Source organism: Ahaetulla prasina, chromosome 3 (assembly GCF_028640845.1).
Source record: "Ahaetulla prasina isolate Xishuangbanna chromosome 3, ASM2864084v1, whole genome shotgun sequence".
NCBI lineage: Eukaryota > Metazoa > Chordata > Lepidosauria > Squamata > Colubridae > Ahaetulla > Ahaetulla prasina.
In genome coordinates, this window is record NC_080541.1 from 225,769,803 (window position 1) to 225,793,235 (window position 23,433).

A 23,433-nucleotide genomic window follows, 5' to 3' on the forward strand; every position below is an offset into this window, starting at 1 on the left:
CAATTGAGCCCAAAATTCCTGTTGTTAAGCAACAAGGCCAATCTTATTCTTCTTGCGAAGCAAGACGGTTGTTAAGTGAGTTCTGCCCCATTTTACAATCTTTCTTGCCACAGTTGTTAAGTGAACCAGTGCAGTTCTTAAGTTAATAATATGGTTGTTAAGTGAATCCGGCTTCCCCATTGACTTTGCTGGTCAGAAGGTCACAAAAAGGATCACATGACCCTGGGACACTACAACCCTCATAAATATGAGTCAGTGTTGTGTCTTGCCCGCTCTCACCGCAGCCGGGGTCTTCTTATCTGCTTCCGAACGCTGAGGAATGTCCTAGTATGCCTCCCGGCCCCAGCCCTGGCTCCATGCCCAGACAGGCTGAGGAAGAAGAAGCGCCTCCAGCCCCCAACCCTGGCTCCATGCCCAGGCAAACGGAGCAACTAGACCCCTCCCCCACAGCATGTGAGCCTGAGGGAGGTCAATTACCAACAGCTGCCGACTGGAGTGACCCTCGCTTCAGAAGAATTGATAGGCGGCGGTGTCAGAAGGAAGGGAGGGGCAGGCCTTAATGAGTGCTGAGTCATGGAGCCACACCCCATGGCCTATATAAAGGATCTGCTTTCTGGCATTCTCTGAGTCAGGCAAAGTCTAACATATCTTGCTGAAGTCACTTTCTGGTCTCCTGCCTGCCTTGAGGACTTTGCTAGGACTTTGGCAGAGCTGCAGAGGCACACCTGATTCGGATTTCCCTGACCCGGCCATCAGCAGAGGAGTGGGACACGACAGTCAGTTGCAAGTGTCTGAATTTTGGTCATGTGACCGTGAAGATGCTGCAATGGTCGTAAGTGTGAAAAATGGTCATAAATGACATCTATGGAGATTATGAGTCATCCAGGTCACGGTTGTCCCAAAGGTGCTTTTTCAGGAAGCAACTGGACTTCCTTGTTTTTCTTTGAAGACGTTTCACTTCTGATCCAAGAAGCTTCTTCAGCTCTGACTGGATGCTGGGGAAAAGGAAGATTTATATTCCTTGTCGACAGCTGGTCATTTGCATCCTTTTGGAAAGATGTTGTGGCCACTTGGAGGTTTATCTGTGTCCTCAGGGGATCACAAAAGAAAGAGCGGTCAAAGAGACCATCTATTTCAAAATTGAATTGCTTTCTCTCAACGAAGGGAGAGGAATACAACATCATCTATCTCCCATCTACAACACAATCCTTTCCACAGTTCCAAGAAGGCTCCACACCCATTTGCACTGTTCAGATGACCCCGAGGACACAGACAAACCTCCAAGTGGCCTCAATGGCTCTCCAAAAAGGACGCAAATGACCAGCTGTCTGCAAGGCATATAAATACTTCCATTCCTCACCATCCAGTCAGAGCTGAAGAAGCTTCTTGGATGAGTAGCGAAACATCTTCAAAGAAAAACAAGGAAGTCCAGTTGCCTCTTGAAAAAGCACCTTTGGGATGGTTATAAGTCACTTTTTTCACTGCCGTTATAACTTTGAACCGTTACTGAACAAATGGTTGTAAGACAAGGACTATCTGTAAATATAGTAAGTGGCCTATTCTTGCAAAGCAGCATTTCCCAACCTCTCTGGACTGGCGGCCTGGTGTGGGGGGCAGGGCAGGGGAAAAAAAGGGGGGGCTGGTTTTGTGTGAGGGCATTTACACGCACGTGTATATACAGCTTCATTTGTGTGAGCAACGGGCACACATGCATACTCATGCGAGTGGGGCTGCAAGCGCTGGGGCCTGCCACTCGGATGAGTGGGCCTGTGCATGTGTGGCCCAGTTGCAAAAAGGCCACAGCCCAATAGAATAGAATAGAATAGAATTTTATTGGCCAAGTGTGATTGGACACACAAGGAATTTGTCTTGGTGCATATGCTCTCAGTATACATAAAAGAAAAGATACCTTCATCAAGGTACAACATTTACAACACAATTGATGGTCAATATATCAATATAAATCATAAGGATTGCCAGCAACAAGTTATAGTCATACAGTCATAAATGGAAAGAGATTGGTGATGGAAACTATGAGAAGATTAATAGTAGTGCAGATTCAGTAAACAGTCTGACAGTGTTGAGGGAATTATTTGTTTAGCAGAGTGATGGCCTTCGGGAAAAAACTGTTCTTGTGTCTAGTTGTTCTGGTGTGCAGTGCTCTATAGCGTCGTTTTGAGGGTAGTAGTTGAAACAGTTTATGTCCAGGATGCGAGGGGTCTGTAAATATTTTCACGGCCCTCTTCTTGATTCGTGCAGTATACAGGTCCTCAATGGAAGGCAGGTTGGTAGCAATTATTTTTTCAATAGTGGGCTGTGACCCATATGTTGGGGCCCCCTGTTGTAAAGGTGAGGAAATCAAATCTGTTATTACAGTGAAGTCTCTTTCCTTGTCCAGTTTTGTCTCGCTGGAAGAGACTCACCATCCCCATACCACTTTCTTCTCCCACCTCTTTGAAAACACTTTTACTATACATTTTATTTGTATCCCGCTTTTGTTATTTATTTTTTTAAACAGCTCAAGGTGGCAAACGTATCTAATACCTTCCTCCTCCTATTTTTCCCTGTGAGGTGAGTTGGGCAGAGACAGAGTAATTGGTCCAAAGTGACCCAGTTGACTTTCATACTTAAGATGGGAATAGAACTCGCAGTCTCCCGATGATTGGCCCAAAGTCACCCAGATGGATTCCAGGGCTAAGGAGGGACTAGAATTCACAATCTCTGCATTTCTAACCTGATGTCTCAACCACTAGACCAAAGTGGCTTTTTTGGGTTAGAAGGAAAAGGAATCTTTGTAAAAGGCAGGAAAACACTTTAATTGTTTTGGAACAGAAACAAAGGAAGTTATGAGTTAATCTCATGGGACAGAAATCCGTCTCATAGTCTGCTGTACTGATCCTTAGATCTTAGATGTTTCTTTTTAGCTTTACATCATGTTGTTATATCCACATCCTCTACGTGTCACTTACTTTTGCCATGTCATGCGGGGAAATTCACTGGAGAAAACAATTATGTTTGGAAGTACATAAAGCAATTATGTTTAACTGTAAAAGGAACCCAGGCCGCCCAAGAACATGGTGGCTGGACACCATAAAACTGACATCAGCCAGAGCATAAAGTAATTCAAAGAAGTGGTGCAAGATCGGAAGATGTGGAGAGACCTTGGCCCACAGAATTCCAAGCGTCCGACACGACTGAATGGATAACAGCATCATCATCATCATCATCATCCATATCCTATTTCCAAATTACAGGACCATATCTTATCACTTTAGAGGAATTTGAGGGTAAACAACTGTACTTGTGCTATTTCAAAACAGCCTTTCAAAAGCCATTTCATTTTAAATTCAAATAAAGGGATAATGCACAAACAGGAAATTAGGTATACTAAGGAAGGATATTTTTCACATCTGATTCATAGCAAAGGAATTCAAGACTGGACAGAGAAATAAAAAATAGATTCTGAATTGTGCATATACGTACAATTAAAATCTCCTGACCTCATAGATTCATAAAATTTGCCAAGAGCCAAGTTCAACACATTCCAGTCTTTAATAATTGTTAGCATATCTTTATAAAAGATATAAAGATATATCTTATTTCCTTCCTATGATGGCCTGACAGGCTTCACAGTGGGAAAAAAAACTTTCTTCAATACAGGTAATCCTAGACTTACAACAGTTCACTTAGTGATCATTTGAAATGACAATGACACTGAAAAAAAGTGACATTACTGTTTTTCACACTTACAACGGCTTCACCATCCCCAGTTATGTGATCAAAATTTAGAAGCTTAGTTGCAGTATCCTGGAGTCACATGTTCCCCTTCTGCGACCTTCTGACAAGCGCAATCAATGGGGAAGCCAGATTCACTCAACAACCCTGTTACTAATGTAACAACTGCAGCCATTCACTTAACAACTGTGGCAAGAAAGTTTGTTAAATGGGGCAAAAATTCACTTAACAAATGTCTCACATAGCAACAGGATTGTGGTCATAAGTTGAGGACTACCTATAATGAACAGGAATAATTTCTAATGCCAAAGCACTGTCACCCAAAAGTAGAGAGGAAATGGCACAATTTCCACACCTGAGTGAGAGAACACTGGAATTCATGAAGTATGTTCACTCAAGACCCCAACACCTCCTCACCAGCAATCAGCTTCCAGATAAGCAGAGATTAATGCAAAAATTAACTCTAGACCAACAACCAAACCATAAACAATACCCCAATCAAGGAACTAACAACTCAAACAAACTAAAACCTATCCCTTCCAGCCCTGGTGATGTTACTTAGTTGGGTAACAAAGTGTCTGCAAGAAAACAATTAAGTTCAGAGAGCATCAAGGAATCAATCATAGTCTGTCTCCCTTCCTTCCTTCCTTCCTTCCTTCCTTCCTTCCTTCCTTCCTTCCTGTCTGTCTGTCTGCCTCCTGCCTCCATCCATATCAAAGCAGTAAACGGTTTTGGTCGCCACGATGAAAAAAAAAATAGTAACTCTGGGTGGCAAATAATCATAAAATCAAAACAGTTAAAAGACAATACAAAAAAGAAATCAAATACAATTAAAAGCCAAGAGATATTATAATGCATCAGTATCAACACACAGCTCTTCACACGCATGGGAGCTGAGGCCTGGACACACAGCCTAGTCTTCAAGGCCTTCAGAACGGCCAGCAGTCGGGGCCATCCTAACCTGAGGAAAAGATAATTCCAAGTGTGCATCAAAATAATTAAATCAATGATTTCCAACTTTGGCAATTTTAAGGCTTGTGAACTTCAACTCCCAGAATTCCACAGTTGTCTGGCTGAGGAATTCTGGGAGTTGAAGTCCACAGGTCTTAAAGTTGCCAAGGTTGGACACGCCTTTGATTAAATAATGCAGTCATGACTAATGTTTGCTTAGGTAGAAGGACCAACTTCCTGAGGGGATTCCTCTGAGCTGCCGTCCCTGTATAGAAGTATACATAATCCTAAATTACAGCAGTTCATTTAGTGATCGCTCGAAGTCACAACGGCACTGAAAAAGTGACTGACGACTGTTTTTCACACTTACAGCCATTGCAGTATCCCCATAGTCATCTGATCAAAATTCAGACACTTGGCAATTGACTCATAATTATGACGGTTACAGTGTCCCGGGGTCATGTAATCCCCCTTTAAGCAAAGTCAACCGGAAAGCCAGATTCACTTAATAACCATATTACTAATTTAACACCTGCAATGATTCCCTTAAGAACTGTGGCAAGAGAGGTCCTAAAATGGAGCAAAACTCGCTTAACAAATATCTCACTTAGTAACAGAAATGTTGAGCACAATTGTGGTCGTACATCGAGGACTAACTGTATTTTGAACTTCTATAATTAAATTACGTTTTAGACCTGTTTTGCCACCAGAATGTAGCTGTTATGCAATGCCTCGGGGAGGGCAATGTGTCCTATGGTTCTTCCCACCGCATAAACCATAATGCCCCCCAACCTAACAGAATACTGAGAGAGTTCAGCTTACTCTACACACAGTTGGAGAGGCACTTACTCTGCAGAAGGTGGAAGTTCTCTGGCTTGTCCGTAGTGAGGGCCACCACCACAGTCACCATCGAGTCGTAGTCACCGGTCTTCTTGTATGCGACGAGTGCTGACCTGAAGGTATTATAGGCGGTTTTGTCCAGCGACCTCTTGAGTTCATTTACATAGGCCAACAGGTAGGTCTCTTTCTGGTCCTCCTTTGGGGTACTGAATGAACGTCTGGGGGAGACATCGGACACCTTGGCACTGCTTTCTCCTGAGACACAACACACAACACGGTGGGGAAACACAAATTACTCAGGCTGATTGGGGTCTGCATGTCCTGTGGCTACTTCTCAGAAAGCCAGGCGGCTGGTCCTCGATTTGTAACAGTTCACTTAGTGACTGTTTGAAGTTAGAGCGGCACTGGAAAAAAGTGACCGATGGCCGTTTTTCACACTTACGACCATTGCAGCACCCCCGTGGTCATGTGATCAAAATTCAACTGACTCATATTTATGACGGTTGCAGTATCCTGTGATCCTCTTTTGCGGCCATCTGACAAGCAGGCAAAGGGGAAGCCAGATTCATTTCATAACCGTGTCGTTAACTTAACAGCTGCAGCGGTTCGCATAACCACTATGGCAAGTGGCATGCGGAACCATGTTCCCTGGCACGCGTGGCATCGCATGTTCCTCTTCCAGGTTTCTGGCGCGCATGTGCATGCGATGATCATGCATGCCATTTTGCATGCAGCAGTGCTGGAAACTAGAAGATCTTCTAGCTGGTCTTCCACTTTCCTGCGTGAGCATCCGCGCCGCCCAGCTAATCATCATGTGCGCATGCGGGCCAGAAACCCAGAAGAATAGCTGTCTGAAACCGGAAATTCAGTAGCTGAAACCGGAAGTTCGTTTTCGGGCATGTGCATGTGCCCTGGGCAGCTCCTCTTCAGGGATGGGGTTCACTTACCTTTGCTACCGGTTCGCTCGCTCACGCGCCACTTCTGCGCATGTGCAGAGTGTATTTAATGACATCCAGGTGGGTGGGCATAGCCTCCTGCTCCCGCTACTGGTTTGCCTGAACCGGGGCAAACCAGTAGCAACCCATCACTGCTCCTCTTCCAGGTTGCGGCCCAGATGCATGCGCTCCTTTTTCAGCACTCAGTGCCGAAAAGGTTTGCCATCACTGGTTTAGGGTTTCCTACTTAAGCAGTGGGTTGGACTAGAAGACCTCCCAGGTCCCTTCCAACTCTGTTATTCTAATCTATTCTATCTGCTTTGATTCCCTATTAAATATCTGAAAAGCACAATTCTAGCTGGATGACTTTGGGCCAATCCAGCAGGAGTCAGTAAATTCTAGTCCCACCTTAGGCATGAAAGCCAGCTGGGTGACTTTGGGCCAGTCATTCTCTCTCAACCTAACCTACCTCACAGGGTTGTTGTTTAGGAAAATAGGAGGAGGAAAGTGTATAATGCCTGTTTTTCTACCTTGATTAACCTATAAAGTAATAAAGGTGGAATATAAATCAGATAAATAAATAAATATTCTTCCTGCATGGTATGTCAAACCCAATGGAATTAGGCAAGATTTAGGAAACAAGAACTGTACAGATTTGAGAAATGAACGAAATGTTGAAATTTTATTTCTTTTGAGTTTCCCTTCTTTATTCCTGCCATTAGTCTCCTTGGAAAACCCAGACTTGCATCACTTAACTCCTCTTCAACAGTTTTATTGTTGTTTTCTCCTAGTTGTTGCATATCCTCAGGAAGATTTTTTTAAAGGACAAACCAGGATATAGAGGGGATAAATTTCCCCAGTTATTTTTTTTAAAGTTTTTATTTGTACACATTAAAACACAAGACAAACATATGACATTTATATATATATATATATATATATATATTTATATATATATATATATATATATATATATATATATATAGGTCTTTGGTTGTACGGGTTTTCTCCCGTGTAAAATTGGAAGTGTCTTGGCGACGTTTCGACGAAGTCCCATTCGTCATCTTCAGGCTTCAACCCGTGCTTCTGGGAGCAATGTGTGATCGCAGCTGTTTCTTCCTTTTAACTGCTAGTGGGGTTTGAACTGATTGGGTGGGAGCTTGGCTGTGCTCTGATTGGATGGGGTTTTCTGTGCTCTGATTGGCTGGGGTGTGTCCTGTGTTGGTGGGGGCTTGGTTGTGCTCAATCTAGTCTGTGCTGCAGGGGATTTGAGCTGGTGAGCTGCATAGCTGTTGTTTGGCTTTGTGGTCGTGCTACATCTTCATAGTGGGTGTCAGTCTGCTGCATGTATGGATTGGAGGGTTTGAAATGGCTAATGTTGCAGCTGCAGTCTGGCTTCTGGTCCTTGGTCGTGCTTCATGATCAGTGTGGGTTTGGGTCTGCTTTCTGGGTGGATGTGTGGTGGTGACATCCTGTGTGGACCTTGTGAGTGTGGGTCTGGTGTCATTCCTCGTGTTAGGGACTCGTTTGTCAATAAGGGCGGGTTTCCAAATGGCTGGTAGGCGGGAGGTATCATCTCGTTTGTTCATGCTGTGTGGGCGTTTTTCTATCTCAATGGCTTCTCTGATTATTCTGTTGTTAAAGTGTTCAGTTTTGGCGATAGTTCTGGTCTTTTTAAAGTCAATATCATGTCTTGTGACTTTAAAGTGTTGGACCAGGAAGAAGTTGGTTCCTCTTTTTGAATGAGTTCTTGTGTTCTTCAATGCGTGCACTTATTCTTCTGTTGGTTTGTCCAATGTATGTGGTGGGGCAGGCGGTGCATGGGATTTCATATACTCCTTGATTTTCTAACTCAATTTTGTCTTTGGGGTTTCTTAGGATGGTGGATATTTTTTGGTTTGTGCAGAATGCTGTCTTGATGTTATGTTTGTGGAGGATCTTGCTGATTCTGTCTGTGGTGCCTTTTATATATGGGAGGAGGGCTGTGCCATTTTCTTGCTCTCTGTCTTGGGTTTTAGTGGGGGGTTCTTTTTGGATTAGCTTGGTAATCTTATTTCTTTGGAATCCATTGGATGTTAGTACATTAGTGAGAGTGTCTAGTTCGGTTTTTAGGTGTTGTTCGTCAGCTAAGCATTTTGTTCTGGAGATGAGTGTCTTGGCTCTGAGTTGATCTGTGCTGGGTGGTGGTGTGAGTGCATGCAGATAGCGGTTTGTGTGTGTTTTCTTCTGGTAGATGGTGTGTCCTAGGAGCCATTGGGTTTCTTGTAGACTAAGACATCTAGGAAGGAAGTTGGTTGTTAACTTCTGTTTCCATGGTGAACTGTATTTTGGGGTGTAGGCTATTGAGGTGTGTGAGGAAGTTGTCAAGTTTTTCTTTCCGTGTGGCCAGATTATGAAGGTGTCGTCTACATCTGAGCCAGAGTTTGGGTTTGTGATCAGATTTTTCTAGTGCTTGGGTTTCAAAGTGTTCCATGTAGAGGTTGGCAATGACAGGTGAGAGGGTGATCCCATGGGTGCTCCTTCTATTTGTTTGTATTTTGTCCGTTATAGATGAAGTATGTGTTGGATAGGCAGTGGTTGGTCAGATCTAGGATGTGCTTGGGGGTTATATTTGTTTTGGATAGCTGTCAAGGCTTCTTTGATTGGCACTTGGGTGAAGAGGATATGACATCAAAGCTCACGAGTAGGTCGCTGGGCTGTAAGTTTTGTTTCTTTATGATCTCTATGAACTGGAATGAGTTTTTACGTGTGAGGTGATGGATTCTGCATAGGGCTGTAGTTGTTTGGCGAGAAATTTGGCTAGGTTTTGTAGAGGTGAGCCTATGGAGCTGACTATGGGTCTGAGTGGGGGTTCCTTCTTTGTGTATCTTGGGAGGCCATAGAGCTTAGGGCATCTGGATGATTTCTCTCTGGGAATGATTCTTTGTTGGATTTCTTCGCTGATGGGGAGGCTTTTATTTTGGATCTAGTGGTTTTCTAGGTAGGTGGTGGGGTCTGTTTTAGGGCTTGTATGCAGGGTCTTGGAGTAGGTTGGTTAATTTGGTTTGGTAGTCAGATGTGTTCATAACCACCGTGGCGTTGCCCTTGTCTGCTGGTAGGATTATTATGCTGGTATCTTTTTCAGGTTAAGTAGTGCTGTCTGTTCCTCTTTGGGTAAGTTGCTTTTGGGTGGCTTGCTGCAGAGGATGTTGGTGATTTCGAGTCTGATTTTGTTAGCGTCATCGGGTTGATTTTGGTCAGGCTGGTTTCAACTCCGCATATAATGGTCTCAGTGGGGATGTATTTGGGAGTGACTGCAAAGTTGAATCCTTTGGAAAGGACATCGGTTTCAGCTTTGGTGAGGATCCTATCTGAGATGTTATGCACTGTTTGTTTCATGTGTTGCTGTGAGGGTGGAGGGGTTTGTTTCTGGCGTTCTTGTAGTCTTGAGTTTGTTGGTGTGCGTGTCTGTCTTGAGGGTGGTCTGTGTTTGACTCTCAGGCGGCAAGTTGTTTGGATTTGTCCCAAAGTGCAGGGTGCATCTTGTTGCTGAGTTTGAGGTGAAGTGTGAGGAGATCTTTGTTGATTTGATCTAGGAGGAATCTTTTGTGTGAAGTTCATTTCTGATTAAGGCCAATTCTGTTCTTTTTAGGATCGTTTGGTGGCTGCAGAGTTGGAGTGGAATTTCAATTGGAAGCATTTGGGGATTAAATTTTGATCGCGGCAGTTTCGTAGGAATGCAGGTCACATAAAATGGAAGCTCTTTGGACTTCTAGTTTTCATAGGTCCTGGTCAGATGGTGGATTTCCTCCCGTAGAGGTGCAATATTTGTTTTCTGAGGTTTTCACGGGTGTTTGTATATAGGTCTTTGGTTGTTGGGTTTTCTCCGTGTAAAATTGGAAGTGTCTTGGCGACGTTTCGAAGTCTCATTCGTCATCTTCAGGCTTCAACCGTGCTTCTGGGAGCAATGTGTGATCGCAGCTGTTTCTTCCTTTTAACTGCTAGTGGGGTTTGAACTGATTGGGTGGGAGCTTGGCTGTGCTCTGATTGGATGGGGGTTTTCTGTGCTCTGATTGGCTGGGGTGTGTCCTGTGTTGGTGGGGGCTTGGTTGTGCTCAGTCTAATCTGTGCTGCAGGGGATTTGAGCTGGTGAGCTGCATAGCTGTTGTTTGGCTTTGTGGTCGTGCTACATCTTCATAGTGGGTGTCAGTCTGCTGCATGAATGGATTGGAGGGGTTTGAAATGGCTAATGTTGCAGCTGCGGTCTGGCTTCTGGTCCTTGGTCGTGCTTCATGATCAGTGTGGGTTTGGGTCTGCTTTCTGGGTGGATGTGCGGTGGTGACATCCTGTGGGGACCTCGTGAGTGTGGGTCTGGTGTCATTCCTCGTGTTAGGGACTCGTTTGTCAATAAGGCGGGTTTCCAAATGGCTGGTAGGCGGGAGGTGTCATCTCGTTTGTTCATGCTGTGTGGGCGTTTTTCTATCTCAATGGCTTCTCTGATTATTCTGTTGTTAAAGTGTTCAGTTTTGGCGATAGTTCTGGTCTTTTTAAAGTCAATATCGTGTCCTGTGACTTTAAAGTGTTGGACCAGGGAAGAAGTTGGTTCCTCTTTTTTGAATGAGTTCTTGTGTTCTTCAATGCGTGCACTTATTCTTCTGTTGGTTTGTCCAATGTATGTGGTGGGGCAGGCGGTGCATGGGATTTCATATACTCCTTGATTTTCTAACTCAATTTTGTCTTTGGGGTTTCTTAGGATGGTGGATATTTTTTGGTTTGTGCAGAATGCTGTCTTGATGTTATGTTTGTGGAGGATCTTGCTGATTCTGTCTGTGGTGCCTTTTATATATGGGAGGAGGGCTGTGCCGTTTTCTTGTTCTCTGTCTTGGGTTTTAGTGGGGGGTTCTTTTTGGATTAGTTTGGTAATCTTATTTCTCTGGAATCCATTGGATGTTAGTACGTTTGTGAGAGTGTGTAGTTCGGTTTTTAGGTGTTGTTCATCAGCTAAGCATTTTGTTCTAGAGATGAGTGTCTTGGCTACGGAGTTGATCTGTGCTGGGTGGTGGTGTGAGAGTGCATGCAGATAGCGGTTTGTGTGTGTTTTCTTCTGGTAGATGGTGTGTCCTAGGGAGCCATTGGGTTTCTTGTAGACTAAGACATCTAGGAAGGGAAGTTGGTTGTTAACTTCTGTTTCCATGGTGAACTGTATTTTGGGGTGTAGGCTATTGAGGTGTGTGAGGAAGTTTTCAAGTTTTTCTTTCCCGTGTGGCCAGATTATGAAGGTGTCGTCTACGTATCTGAGCCAGAGTTTGGGTTTGTGATCAGATTTTTCTAGTGCTTGGGTTTCAAAGTGTTCCATGTAGAGGTTGGCAATGACAGGTGAGAGGGGTGATCCCATGGGTGCTCCTTCTACTTGTTTGTATTTTTGTCCGTTATAGATGAAGTATGTGTTGGATAGGCAGTGGTTGGTCAGATCTAGTATGTGCTTGGGGGGGTTATATTTGTTTTGGATAGCTGTCAAGGCTTCTTTGATTGGCACTTGGGTGAAGAGGGATATGACATCAAAGCTCACGAGTAGGTCGCTGGGCTGTAAGTTTTGTTTCTTTATGATCTCTATGAACTGGAATGAGTTTTTACGTGTGAGGTGATGGATTCTGCATAGGGCTGTAGTTGTTTGGCGAGAAATTTGGCTAGGTTTTGTAGAGGTGAGCCTATGGAGCTGACTATGGGTCTGAGTGGGGGTTCCTTCTTTGTGTATCTTGGGAGGCCATAGAGCTTAGGGCATCTGGATGATTTCTCTCTGGGAATGATTCTTTGTTGGATTTCTTCGCTGATGGGGAGGCTTTTATTTTGGATCTAGTGGTTTTCTAGGTAGGTGGTGGGGTCTGTTTTAGGGGCTTGTATGCAGGGTCTTGGAGTAGGTTGGTTAATTTGGTTTGGTAGTCAGATGTGTTCACAACCACCGTGGCGTTGCCCTTGTCTGCTGGTAGGATTATTATGCTGGTATCTTTTTTCAGGTTAAGTAGTGCTGTCTGTTCCTCTTTGGGTAAGTTGCTTTTGGGTGGCTTGCTGCTGCAGAGGATGTTGGTGATTTGAGTCTGATTTTGTTAGCGTCATCGGGGTTGATTTTGGTCAGGCTGGTTTCAACTCCGCATATAATGGTCTCGTGGGGATGTTTTTGGGAGTGACTGCAAAGTTGAATCCTTTGGAAAGGACATCGGTTTCAGCTTTGGTGAGGATCCTATCTGAGATGTTATGCACTGTTTGTTTCATGTGTTGCTGTGAGGGTGGAGGGGTTTGTTTCTGGCGTTCTTGTAGTCTTGAGTTTGTTGGTGTCGTGTCTGTCTTGAGGGTGGTCTGTGTTTGGCTCTCAGGCGGCAAGTTGTTTAGTTGTCCCAAAGTGCAGGGTGCATCTTGTTGCTGAGTTTGAGGTGAAGTGTGAGGAGATCTTTGTTGATTTGATCTAGGAGGAATCTTTTTGTGTGAAGTTCATTTCTGATTAAGGCCAATTCTGTTCTTTTTAGGATGCGTTTGGTGGCTGCAGAGTTGGAGTGGAATTTCAATTGGAAGCATTTGGGGATTAAATTTTGATCGCGGCAGTTTCGTAGGAATGCGAGGTCACATAAAATGGAAGCTCTTTGGACTTCTAGTTTTTCATAGGTCCTGGTCAGATGGTGGATTTCCTCCCCGTAGAGGTGCAATATTTGTTTTCTGAGGTTTTCACGGGTGTTTGTATATAGGTCTGGTAGATGGTGTGTCCTAGGGAGCCATTGGGTTTTCTGTAGACTAAGACATCTAGGAAGGGAAGTTGGCTATTAACTTCTGTTTCCATGGTGAACTGTATTTTGGGGTGTAGGCTATTGAGGTGTGTGAGGAAGTTGTCAAGTTTTTCTTTCCCGTGTGGCCAGATTATGAAGGTGTCATCTACGTATCTGAGCCAGAGTTTGGGTTTGTGATCAGATTTTTCTAGTGCTTGGGTTTCAAAATGTTCCATGTAGAGGTTGGCAGACTGTTTTCGTTTTGTTTTGTTTTGTTTACATTTATACCCCGCCCTTCTCCGAAGACTCAGGGCGGCTTACAGTGTATAAGGCAATAGTCTCATTCTATTTGTATATTTTTACAAAGTCAACTTATTGCCCCCCCAACAATCTGGGTCTTCATTTTACCTACCTTATAAAGGATGGAAGGCTGAGTCAACCTTGGGCCGGGCTCGAACCTGCAGTAATTGCAGGCTACTGTGTTCTTAATAACAGACTTTACCAGCGTGAGCTAAACCGGCCTGACACCCACTATGAAGATGTAGCACGACCACAAACACGAAGCCAAACAACAGCAATGCAGCTCACCAGCTCAAATCCCCCTGCAACTCAGACTAATCTGAGCACAACCAAGCCCCCACACAAACAGGACACACCCCCATCCAATCAGAGCACAAAACCCCCCCCATCCAATCAGAGCACAGCCAAGCTCCACCCAATCAGTTCAAACCCCCACTAGCAGTTAAAAAGGAAGAAACAGCTGCAATCACACATTGCTCCCAGAAGCACGAAGCTGAAGCCTGAAGATGACGAATGAGACTTCGTCGAAACGTCGGCAAGACACTTCCAATTTTACGCGGGAGAAAACCCGAACAACCAAAGACCTACACACACACACACACACACACACACACACACACACACACCTATTATCACCTATTCAGTGCGGTCCTTTCTTACTATATATACATATTTTAATCCTAACTTATTATGATCTACCTTCCTTTATTTCATCTACATTCTACCCTATTATTCAGTTTTCCTATCTTTCCTATTTTGTAACCATTCATACCATCTACATCAGAACTTATAATATTCTGTCTCTTCTTTTTCCTTGATTTCTTTTGTGAGTTTATCCATCTCAGTGCATTCTAGCATTTTCTTAATTAAATCTTCCTCTGTTGGTGGGTTCTCTTTTTCCCAATTTTGCGCATATGCTATACCTGCCGCCGTTAATATGTGTAGTATTAAGTATTGTGTATCATTTGTGTGGTTTTCTGTTGGGATCCCTAATAGGAATTTCCCCATTGTTAAAGCATGTGCAATGTTACTGAGAAAAAGACTCGCCCTCTTGCACTAATAAACCAGAAATGAGAACAATGATTATTGCTCCAAGCTACGCATGTCACGTTTATTCATCTAAATTCAAAGTAACGGAAACATTTCCTTTCCACCTAAAAGAATTATAATTCTTTTTTTTTAAAAGTCCAAACTAGATGACTAATGTGCAATAGAACAATTACAAAGATTCCTTACCTGGGGCATAAGTCTTCAAAAGAAGATTTAAGAATTTCCCTCTTTTCCCCAATTCAAAACTGCATTTGGTTTCATCCCAGTGTGAGTATGTGATTGAATTCAGTTTTAATGATGAACCGGAAATGAAAAAAGTTTCCCACAGGTGTCATCAGGAATTTAAAGCATACCTTTCGCATTTAAATCAGCCGTCAGGTGGGATCCGCCTTTGTTTAAATGTTGCTTGGAATTAAGCTGTTCAGTGGAATCTTCCAAAAAGGTAATTTTCTTTTCATAGTCCTGTCCTAAAATCAAAGAAAATCAGATAGAGATACTGGCTCTATTAGCACAGTGGTCCCCAACCTTTCCAGCTTGTAGGGGAGGCGTGTTAGTGGCAGGCGCACATGCACCACTCCATTTGTGCGAGTGGCGGGCACAGGCGCCTTTCACTTGTGCGAACGAGCTTCGCACGTGAGCAGAGGGTGCTTGCGCTTATGCACGAAGCTCCATCCAGTTGCCCATCTCCCCCACGGACTGGTTTCGAACAGGACACAGCCCAGGAATTGGGGACCCCTGGATTAGCAGCAGAAACAACAAATATATCAGAACACCAAGTGTGATAAAACCCTCCCAAGAAATAATTTTATTAGCTGGCGGCAGCAAAGCCATATTCCCCTGACAAGATAGGCAATAGATACTTTTTTAAGGACTGCAGCCAAGAAATTAAAAGATGCTTGCTCCTGGGGAGGAAAGCTATGGCAAATCTAGACAGCTTACTAAAAAGCAGAGACATCACCCTGCCAACAAAAGTGCGTATAGTCAAAGCTATGGTTTTCCCAGTTGCAATGTATGGCTGTGAAGGTTGGACCATAAGAAAAGCTGAGCGCCAAATAATTGAGGCCTCTGAACTCTGGTGCTGGAGAAGACTCCTGCGAGTCCCTTGGACTGCAAGGCGATCCAACTGGTCAGTCCTAGAGGAGATCAACCCTGACTGCTCTTTAGAAGGCCAGATCCTGAAGAGGAAACTCAAATACTTTGGCCACTTAATGAGAAGGAAGGACTCACTGGAGAAGAGCCTAATCTGGGAAAGATTGAGGGCAAAAGAAGGACGGAACGACAGAGAACGAGGTGGCTGGATGGAGTCACTGAAGCAGTCGGCGTGAGTTTAAATGGACTCCAGAGGATGGTAGAGGACAGGAAGGCCTGGAGGAACGCTGTCCATGGGTCGGACACGACTTCGCAACTAACAAAAACTTTTTTAAGTAAGTAGAAATATTATTATTGATTTGTTATTATTTACTAAATTTATACGCCGACCATCTTGCTAATAAGCAAATCTGGGCCGTTTGTAGTATCATAAATGACAGTACAGGTAGTTCTCAACTTACAGCCACAATTGAGCCCAAAATTTCTGTTGCTAAGTAAGATAGTTGTTAAGTGAGTTTTGCCCCATTCTACGAGCTTTCCTGCCACAGCTGTTAAGTGAATTACTGCAGTTGTTCACACATTAGTTAAGTGAATCTGGCTTCCCCACTGACGTTGCTTATTAGAAAACCTCACGGGATGATCATGTGACTCTGGGACACTGCAACCGTCATAAATACAAGCCAGTTGCCAAGCGTCTTAATTTTGATCACGCGTCACTTTTTTCAGGGCCATTTGTAACTTCGGCCAGTCACTAAACAAATGGTTGTAAATTGAGGACTACCTGCACAGACAAGTAAAAATTTGAAAATGTTCAACTTTTAAGCATTAAAGTTATAGCATTAACAAAAAAAAACATTTATTGATAGCAGCTGACAGTAGGTGGGAGGGGAAGTTCCTGGGAAGATTCAGGGGGACTTAAATCCAGGGACTTTATCAGTTACTGATGAAGAAAACGGGCAAAGAAGCCCAGACATTTTTTCCTTGTTAAGGTGGATTTGCTTTCCTTTGAGAGAGCTTGAAACAAACAAACAAACAAAAAAAAACCCAGGCTGGAAGAAGATGCTCTGTTCTGGCGAGGGCATTGTTACTTTTCCTGGGTAAGGGGTGGCTTCTATTAAAATACATTTCAATGCCGGTGGAGCTGCCAGCTGCTTAAAGTCGGCCTCACCTGCATTTTGAGCTAATAACAATCTATCTTCTTGCAGCAGGCTGTGCTCGGGTTTGTATCCGCAACCGACGCCAGTCAGGGAACGGCAAGCTTCGTCAAACTGCTTTTTGTGCTGAGGCCGAATAAATTGGTAAAACTCTGGCAAATAATTTAAAAAAAGAAGAAGAAGGAAAGATGATGATAGCAGTTAACAGGGTAAACGCTGGCCTGTTTCTCCCCAAATGCAGCATGTATTTTAGCCTCCCCAAATCCAGCAGTGCGGTGCATCAAACTTGGTTAATAGAATAGAATAGAATTTTTATTGGCCAAGTGTGATTGGACACACAAGGAATTTGTCTTGGTGCATATGCTCTCAGTGTACATAAAAGAAAAGATACGTTCATGATTAATGATTCAGTTAATGATTCAGTGCATATCACACCTGCCACACAACGTACACCTCTCAACAGAAACAACCCTCGGCTCCATTTGTTGAGAAAGGTATAGTTTTTTAGAGATCACATGTGTCGCAGTATTGCAAAGCCAGAACTGAGAATCACGCCCCAAATCCATAAGTTCTATTTTTCCTCTTCCTTAAACTGTCTCTCACTGCCCAACCTGAGGTAACCAATCAGGTTCAGGCAAGGTGTTATCCTAACTGCTAGTCCAACCGCAGTTTGGTATGCAGCCCCTTCTTCCTTCCAGCTGGGTGTCCTTGAGGCAGTGACTAGAGAAGGCACAACACTTACTTTCATTTCCCCAAGCATTCCCCCCACTTCATGGCAGTCTGTCACCGCATAGCAGCAAAGCATAAGTGAGCACAAGCTGGCAGCTGACAGCATAGGAGTGGGCTATCTGCCAGAGGATTCCCCACTGCCCCCTCCACTTCTAGATCTGGGAGGTGGTGAGTTCCTGTCCTATCGTAACCATGAAATACAGCTGGGAATCTTTGAGCCAGTCACTCTCAAAAGGCGATTGTAGGAAAAGTAGGAAGAAGAGTAGTAGATACATTCTTTTTCTTGGAATATATCTGTGTGTTTATGTCTGTGAGTGTGTTATTATGCCACTGCTACAAAGAAGCTGAAGAAACTGGATTTCCTCGTTCTTTTTTCATACTGCAACAATGTCGCGCAGACTTACTACAAAAATGTGGCATGACAAAGTAGTAATAATGGTACACAGTGGAAGATCTATAAGAAATATCAGTTGCTTGCAAGCAAGAACTGGTGGGCCCCCCAAAATAGAGAAAAACGAAGAAGCTAAATCCGTGATTGTGATCCTATGGCATCCATGCCGAAGGGGCAGGCAGAGCCATTTTGCCTGGCATCGCCCATTCCTCTTCCAGATTTCTGGTGCGCATGCGCGCACAACGATCAGCTGGCCTTTGTGCATGTGGCAGTGCTGGAAACTGGAAAACTTTCTGGCAGGGGCATGCAGGCCGCCCAGCTGATTGTCATGAGCGCATGCGCGCCAGTAACCGGAAGACTAGATGTCTGATGCGCGTGCCGGAAACGAAGTTAATTTCCCGGTGTGCACATGCGGGTGCATGCCCCCTTTTGCAGCTTCTCTTCTGGGTTCGCCATCACTGAGCTAAATTGTTCTGGGACCTTAGAATTCAAACAGACAAACCGCTGCCACATAACACACCCGTATTAAGAAAGATTTAAGAAGTCTGTATAGTGGATGTGGCAGTACCTGAAGACAGCAGAAGAGAAGAAAAAGAACTGGAGACAGTCACAAAATACAAAGACCTGCAAACAGAAGTAAAATAACTGTGGCAAAAGAAAGCAAAATCCATATAGTCATAGGCACCCTTGGGTGCAATCCCAAAACACCTGGAGCACCACTGGAACACCATCGCCATTGACAAAATCCACATCAGTCAATTGCAAAAGGCAGCTTTATTCGGAGGAGCCGACATCCCGCAACGATACCTTTAACACCATCAAACGTTATCTGTCTATGCCAGGTCCTTGGGAAGGACTTGATTGGTATAAAAATGCCAAATATAGTTCAAACATCTGGCTGACCATGCAATCAACCATAATAATAAAAAATGTGTGTTAGCCACAGTAGTTTCCTTTACATGTTACAGTACATGCCTCCCTTGTTATGAATCATAATCCCTAATACTGTACATACAGATGCAAATGCAATCAACAGAAGGAAGCCTTTTGAACTGTATTAAAAAAAATCAACAAAGTGTTAAAGTATTAACAAAAGGAATTCAAGCCCCATTTAATCCCTCATTGGTATTCATACATACTATTGGTACAAGAGAAATCTGGGCACTTTAAATACCTCGCATTAGGACGTGGGTGTTCTGATCTTCTAAGAAAAGTCCACTCAACTGAAATAACATAGCATTGAAATCATGTTTTCTTTTGTACTGGCGGAGGGCTTCTGAAAATACATCAAAATTTAGCTGGCTCAGAGATTTCCTCACTTCTGCAATAAAAGAGACGGCTCTGGCCAACTTGGGCTCCGAAGAATCAAGTACCTCGTTAGTTTGCTGTAAAGTTAAAAAAAAAAGATTATTTTTTTCTCTCTCCATATGCCCAGATATTTTAGCCATCTTAATTTCAACTATCTTTTTTTCCTTCCCTTTAGATATCTTTACAGTCTAAATCCCTCCAAATATTTCCCAGAATGAATTTCAGGGCCTCAATAGCTACTGAACTTATTCTGTTTTGTTTTGTTTGTCTCCCACAGTTGTTATTTTTACAAATAACTCAAGGCAGTGAACATACGAAATATATCTTCCTCCTCTTATTTTCCTCACAACAGCCCAGTGAGGTGGGCTGGGCTGAGAGAGATTCACCCAAAGTCACCCAGCTGGATATCATGCTTTCAAGACTGGACTAGAACTCATGCTCTCCTGGTGATTGGTTCAAAGTGACCCAGCTGGCTTTCATGTCTAAGCAGAACTAGAACTTCCAGTCTTCTGGTGATTGTCCCAAAGTCATCCAGCCACCTTCCATGTCTATAGCGGGACTAGAACTCTCCGACTTTCTAACCTGGTGCATTAGCCAATAGCTCAAACTGGCCCTTAATTTATGTCTTATGCCCTAGAAAGTATTTTAAATGTTCTTGCAGGCATCTGTGTTCTGTGAATAATGGCCTAATTAAGACTTGAAAAAGCAAGAAACTTGAGAAATGTTTTGAGCTCTTTCTCTTTGATGAGACATTTTAATGAATCTACTTGAGGTTGGTTTTTCCTTAAGGCCCCAAAATAGTTCCTTGTAGATATAAACAGCCAAGATTATTAGGAAATGCTATACTAAAGTAAATATAATTAGTTGAAGTAGATGAAAGGAACTCTTGGTCCTTCAATTCAAGCTTGTCTAATCATGCCATCTGTGATTCTCCTGAAATTCACCAAGAAAAAGTCGTTTTTGCCCGGTCTGGTTTCTTTTTACTTTTCTAATGGGCAGTCCGGAGACAATATATGTACATGTAGTCCTCAACTTACGACCACAATGGAGCCCAAAATTGATGTTGTTAAACAAGAGAATTAAGTGAATCACTGCAGTTGTTAAAGTAGCAAAACAGTGGTTAAATGAAGCTGGTTACACCATTGTTTTTGCTTGTCAGAAGGTTGCAAAAGGGGATCACATGACCTTGGGGTACTGCCAGTTGCCAAGTGTCCAAATTTTGATCACATGACCGTTTTTGATCACATGACCATAGGGTCGTGTGAAAAATGGTCATGTCACTTTTTTCAGTGCCATTGTAACTTCAAATGGTCACCAAATGAGCAGTTGTTAAGTCAAACATTTCATTTTCATTTCATTTCATTTATTTGATTTTTATACCGCCCTTCTCCCGAAGGACTCAGGGCGGTGTACAGGCAAATAAAAACAGACAAGACAATATTCTATAAAATACAACATTAAAAACCTTATTATAATTTGCCTAAAAATTTAAAATATATAGAAATTAAAACCCCGTTTAAAATTAATAATAAAAACTATAAAATCTATAAAATTTAAGCCAGCCCAGCGAATAAAAGATCGTCTTCAGTTCGCGTGAAAGGTCGAAGGTCAGGTATTTGGCGTAAACCGGGGAAGTTCGTTCCAGAGTGTGGAGCCCCACAGAGAAGGACCTTCCCTGGGGCCGCCAGCCGACATTGTTTGGCGGACGGCACCTGAGAAGTCCTCTCTGTGAGAGCGTGCGGGTCGGTGGGAGGCATATGGTAACAGTAGGCGGTCCCGTAAGTACCCAGGCCCTAAGCCATGGGCGCTTTAAAGGTCATAACCAAAACCTTAAAGTGCACCCAGCCACAGGTAGCCAGTGCAGTCTGCGCAGGAGAGGTGTTATGGGAGGTACGCGACTCTCCCTCTATCACCAGCGCAGCTGCATTCTGGACTAGCTGAAGCCTTGAGTGCACCTTAAGGGAGCCCCATGTAGAGAGCATTACAATAATCCAAGCGAGAGGTAACGAGTGCGTGAGTGACTGTGCACAAGGCATCCCGATCAAGGAAGGGGCGCAACTGCCGAACCAGGCAGACCTGGTGGAAGGCCCCCCTGGAGACGGCCGTCAAATGGTCTTCAAACGACAGCCGCTCATCCAGGAGGACACCTAAGTTGCGCACCCTATCCTTTGGGGCCAATAACTCGCCTCCAACAGTCAGCTGCAGCTGCAGCTGACTGAATCGAGATGCCGGCATCCACAGCCACTCCGTCTTGGAGGGATTGAGCTTGAGCCTGTTTCTCCCCATCCAGACCCGTACGGCTTCCAAACACCGGGACAGCACTTCAACAACTTCATTGGGGTGACCTGGGGTGGAGAAGTACAGCTGAGTGTCATCAGCGTACTGATGGTACTTCACCCCAAAGCCACTGATGATCTCACCCAACGGCTTCATATAGATGTTGAACAGAAGGGGCGAGAGAATCGACCCCTGCGGCACCCCACAAGTGAGGGCCCTCGCGGTCAACCTCTGCCCCCCTGTCAACACCGTCTGCGACCGGTCGGAGAGATAGGAGGAGAACCACCGATAAACGGTGCCTCCCACTCCCAATCCCCCCAGCCGGCGCAGCAAGATACCATGGTCGATGGTATCAAAAGCCGCTGAGAGGTCTAATAGGACCAGGGCAGAGGAATAACCCCTGTCCCTGGCCCTCCAGAGGTCATCCACCAATGCGACCAAAGCTGTCTCCGTGCTGTAGCCGGGTCGGAAGCCGGACTGGAACGGGTCCAGATAGACGGATTCTTCCAGGTATTGGGGTAACTGACGCGCCACAGCACTCTCTACAACCTTCGCAACAAAGCAAAGGTTGGAGACTGGCCGATAATTTCCCAAAATAGCCGGGTCCAAAGAGGGCTTCTTAAGGAGGGGTCTCACCACCGCCTCTTTCAAGACGGCAGGGAAAACCCCTTCCAACAAAGAAGCATTTATGATCCTCTGGAGCCAGCCTCGTGTCACCTCCTGAGTGGCCAGCACCAGCCAGGAAGGACACGGATCCAATAAACATGTAGTGGCGCGGAGCCTCCCCAACAACCTGTCCACGTCCTCGGGAGCCACAAGGTCAAACTCATCCCAAACAGAGTCGACAAGACGTGCCTCCTCTCCCTCGCTTGGATCATCCCAATTTCGGTCCAGACCATCCCGGAGCTGAGCGATTTTGTCGTATAGATAACCACTAAACTCCTCGGCACGTCCTGTAAGGGTCATCCGCACCTCCTGATGAAGGAGGAGGCGGGTCACCACAGGGCGGCGGGCGGTTATCTGCCGGCGCAATGAGGGTGGGCGTGGGCGCCTCGCCTCCCTCATTGCCACTAGGTAGGTCCTAGAATAGGACCTAACTAGTGTCTGATCAGCTTCGGAACGACTGGACCTCCAAGTGTTCTCTAGGCGTCTTCTCCGGCGTTTCATCTCCCTCAGCTCCTTGGAGAACCAAGGGGCCGGATGAGATCTACGCCGGGTCAGAGGCCACAAAGGCACGACACGGTCCAAGGCCCCGGCCGCGTCCTGTTCCCAGGCCGCAACTAGTTCCTCAGTCGTGCCGTGGGCCAGATCCTCAGGGAATGGCCCAAGCTCCGTCAGGAACCTCTCCGGGTCCATCAGGTGCCTGGGACGGAACCAACGTATAGGCGCCTGGGGCGGAACCAACGTAACATGCTCAGCCTCCCAGACACATCTGTTTTTCCTTGCAATTATCACTGATTCTGAAATCTTGGTGTAACAACAGGTGGCCATGAGATCTCAGAGCCCATCCTACTACCTGACTATATGTATGAATTGTCAGATTGTCAAAAAGAGAGGATGATATTTATTCATTAGATTTATATCCCGCTGCCATCATAAACAGACTCTGGAGCTCACAAAGGAGAATAATAACATAATGCTACATTAAAAAACACAAATAGTACTTTTATGTTAACCACAACAACACATACCCCCTCTGAAATCTCTCTGGAAAAAAAATCAATTTTTGGTTAGGCGCAAACAACCAGATGCACAGACCGTCAAGATTTTATTTTGCCTATTTCCCAGGAATCTTTGCAGACTGGCAGTTTTCATCTGAGCCAGATTAGATAACTTCAATGGCATTCGTGTGTGTGTGTGTGCGTGTGTGTGCGCGTGTGAAGCCTTGCTGTCTTATGCCCACATAATGATTCCAGACTAATTTCTTGTTTGACTCTTCC

At 44.5% G+C, this 23,433-nt stretch overlaps 1 protein-coding gene across 8 annotated transcripts in view; it reads right to left on the reverse strand.

The window, feature by feature from the left end:
* RTEL1 (regulator of telomere elongation helicase 1) overlaps positions 1 to 23,433 on the reverse strand; it is a 157,968-nt gene that overhangs the window by 23,179 nt on the left and 111,356 nt on the right. For 5 of the 8 annotated variants that reach the window (XM_058177924.1, XM_058177926.1, XM_058177927.1 and 2 more), the window contains exons 29-32: positions 19,083 to 19,293; positions 16,803 to 16,940; positions 14,899 to 15,012; positions 5,536 to 5,781 (exon numbers count right to left, since the gene is read on the reverse strand). In XM_058177924.1, the coding sequence (XP_058033907.1) occupies positions 5,536 to 5,781; positions 14,899 to 15,012; positions 16,803 to 16,940; positions 19,083 to 19,293 (709 nt within the window). Of the gene's footprint in view, positions 1 to 1,981; positions 2,339 to 5,535; positions 5,782 to 14,898; positions 15,013 to 16,802; positions 16,941 to 19,082; positions 19,294 to 23,433 lie in introns of those variants that run through there. The other 3 variants (XM_058177929.1, XM_058177930.1, XM_058177928.1) reach the window with 3 other exon arrangements.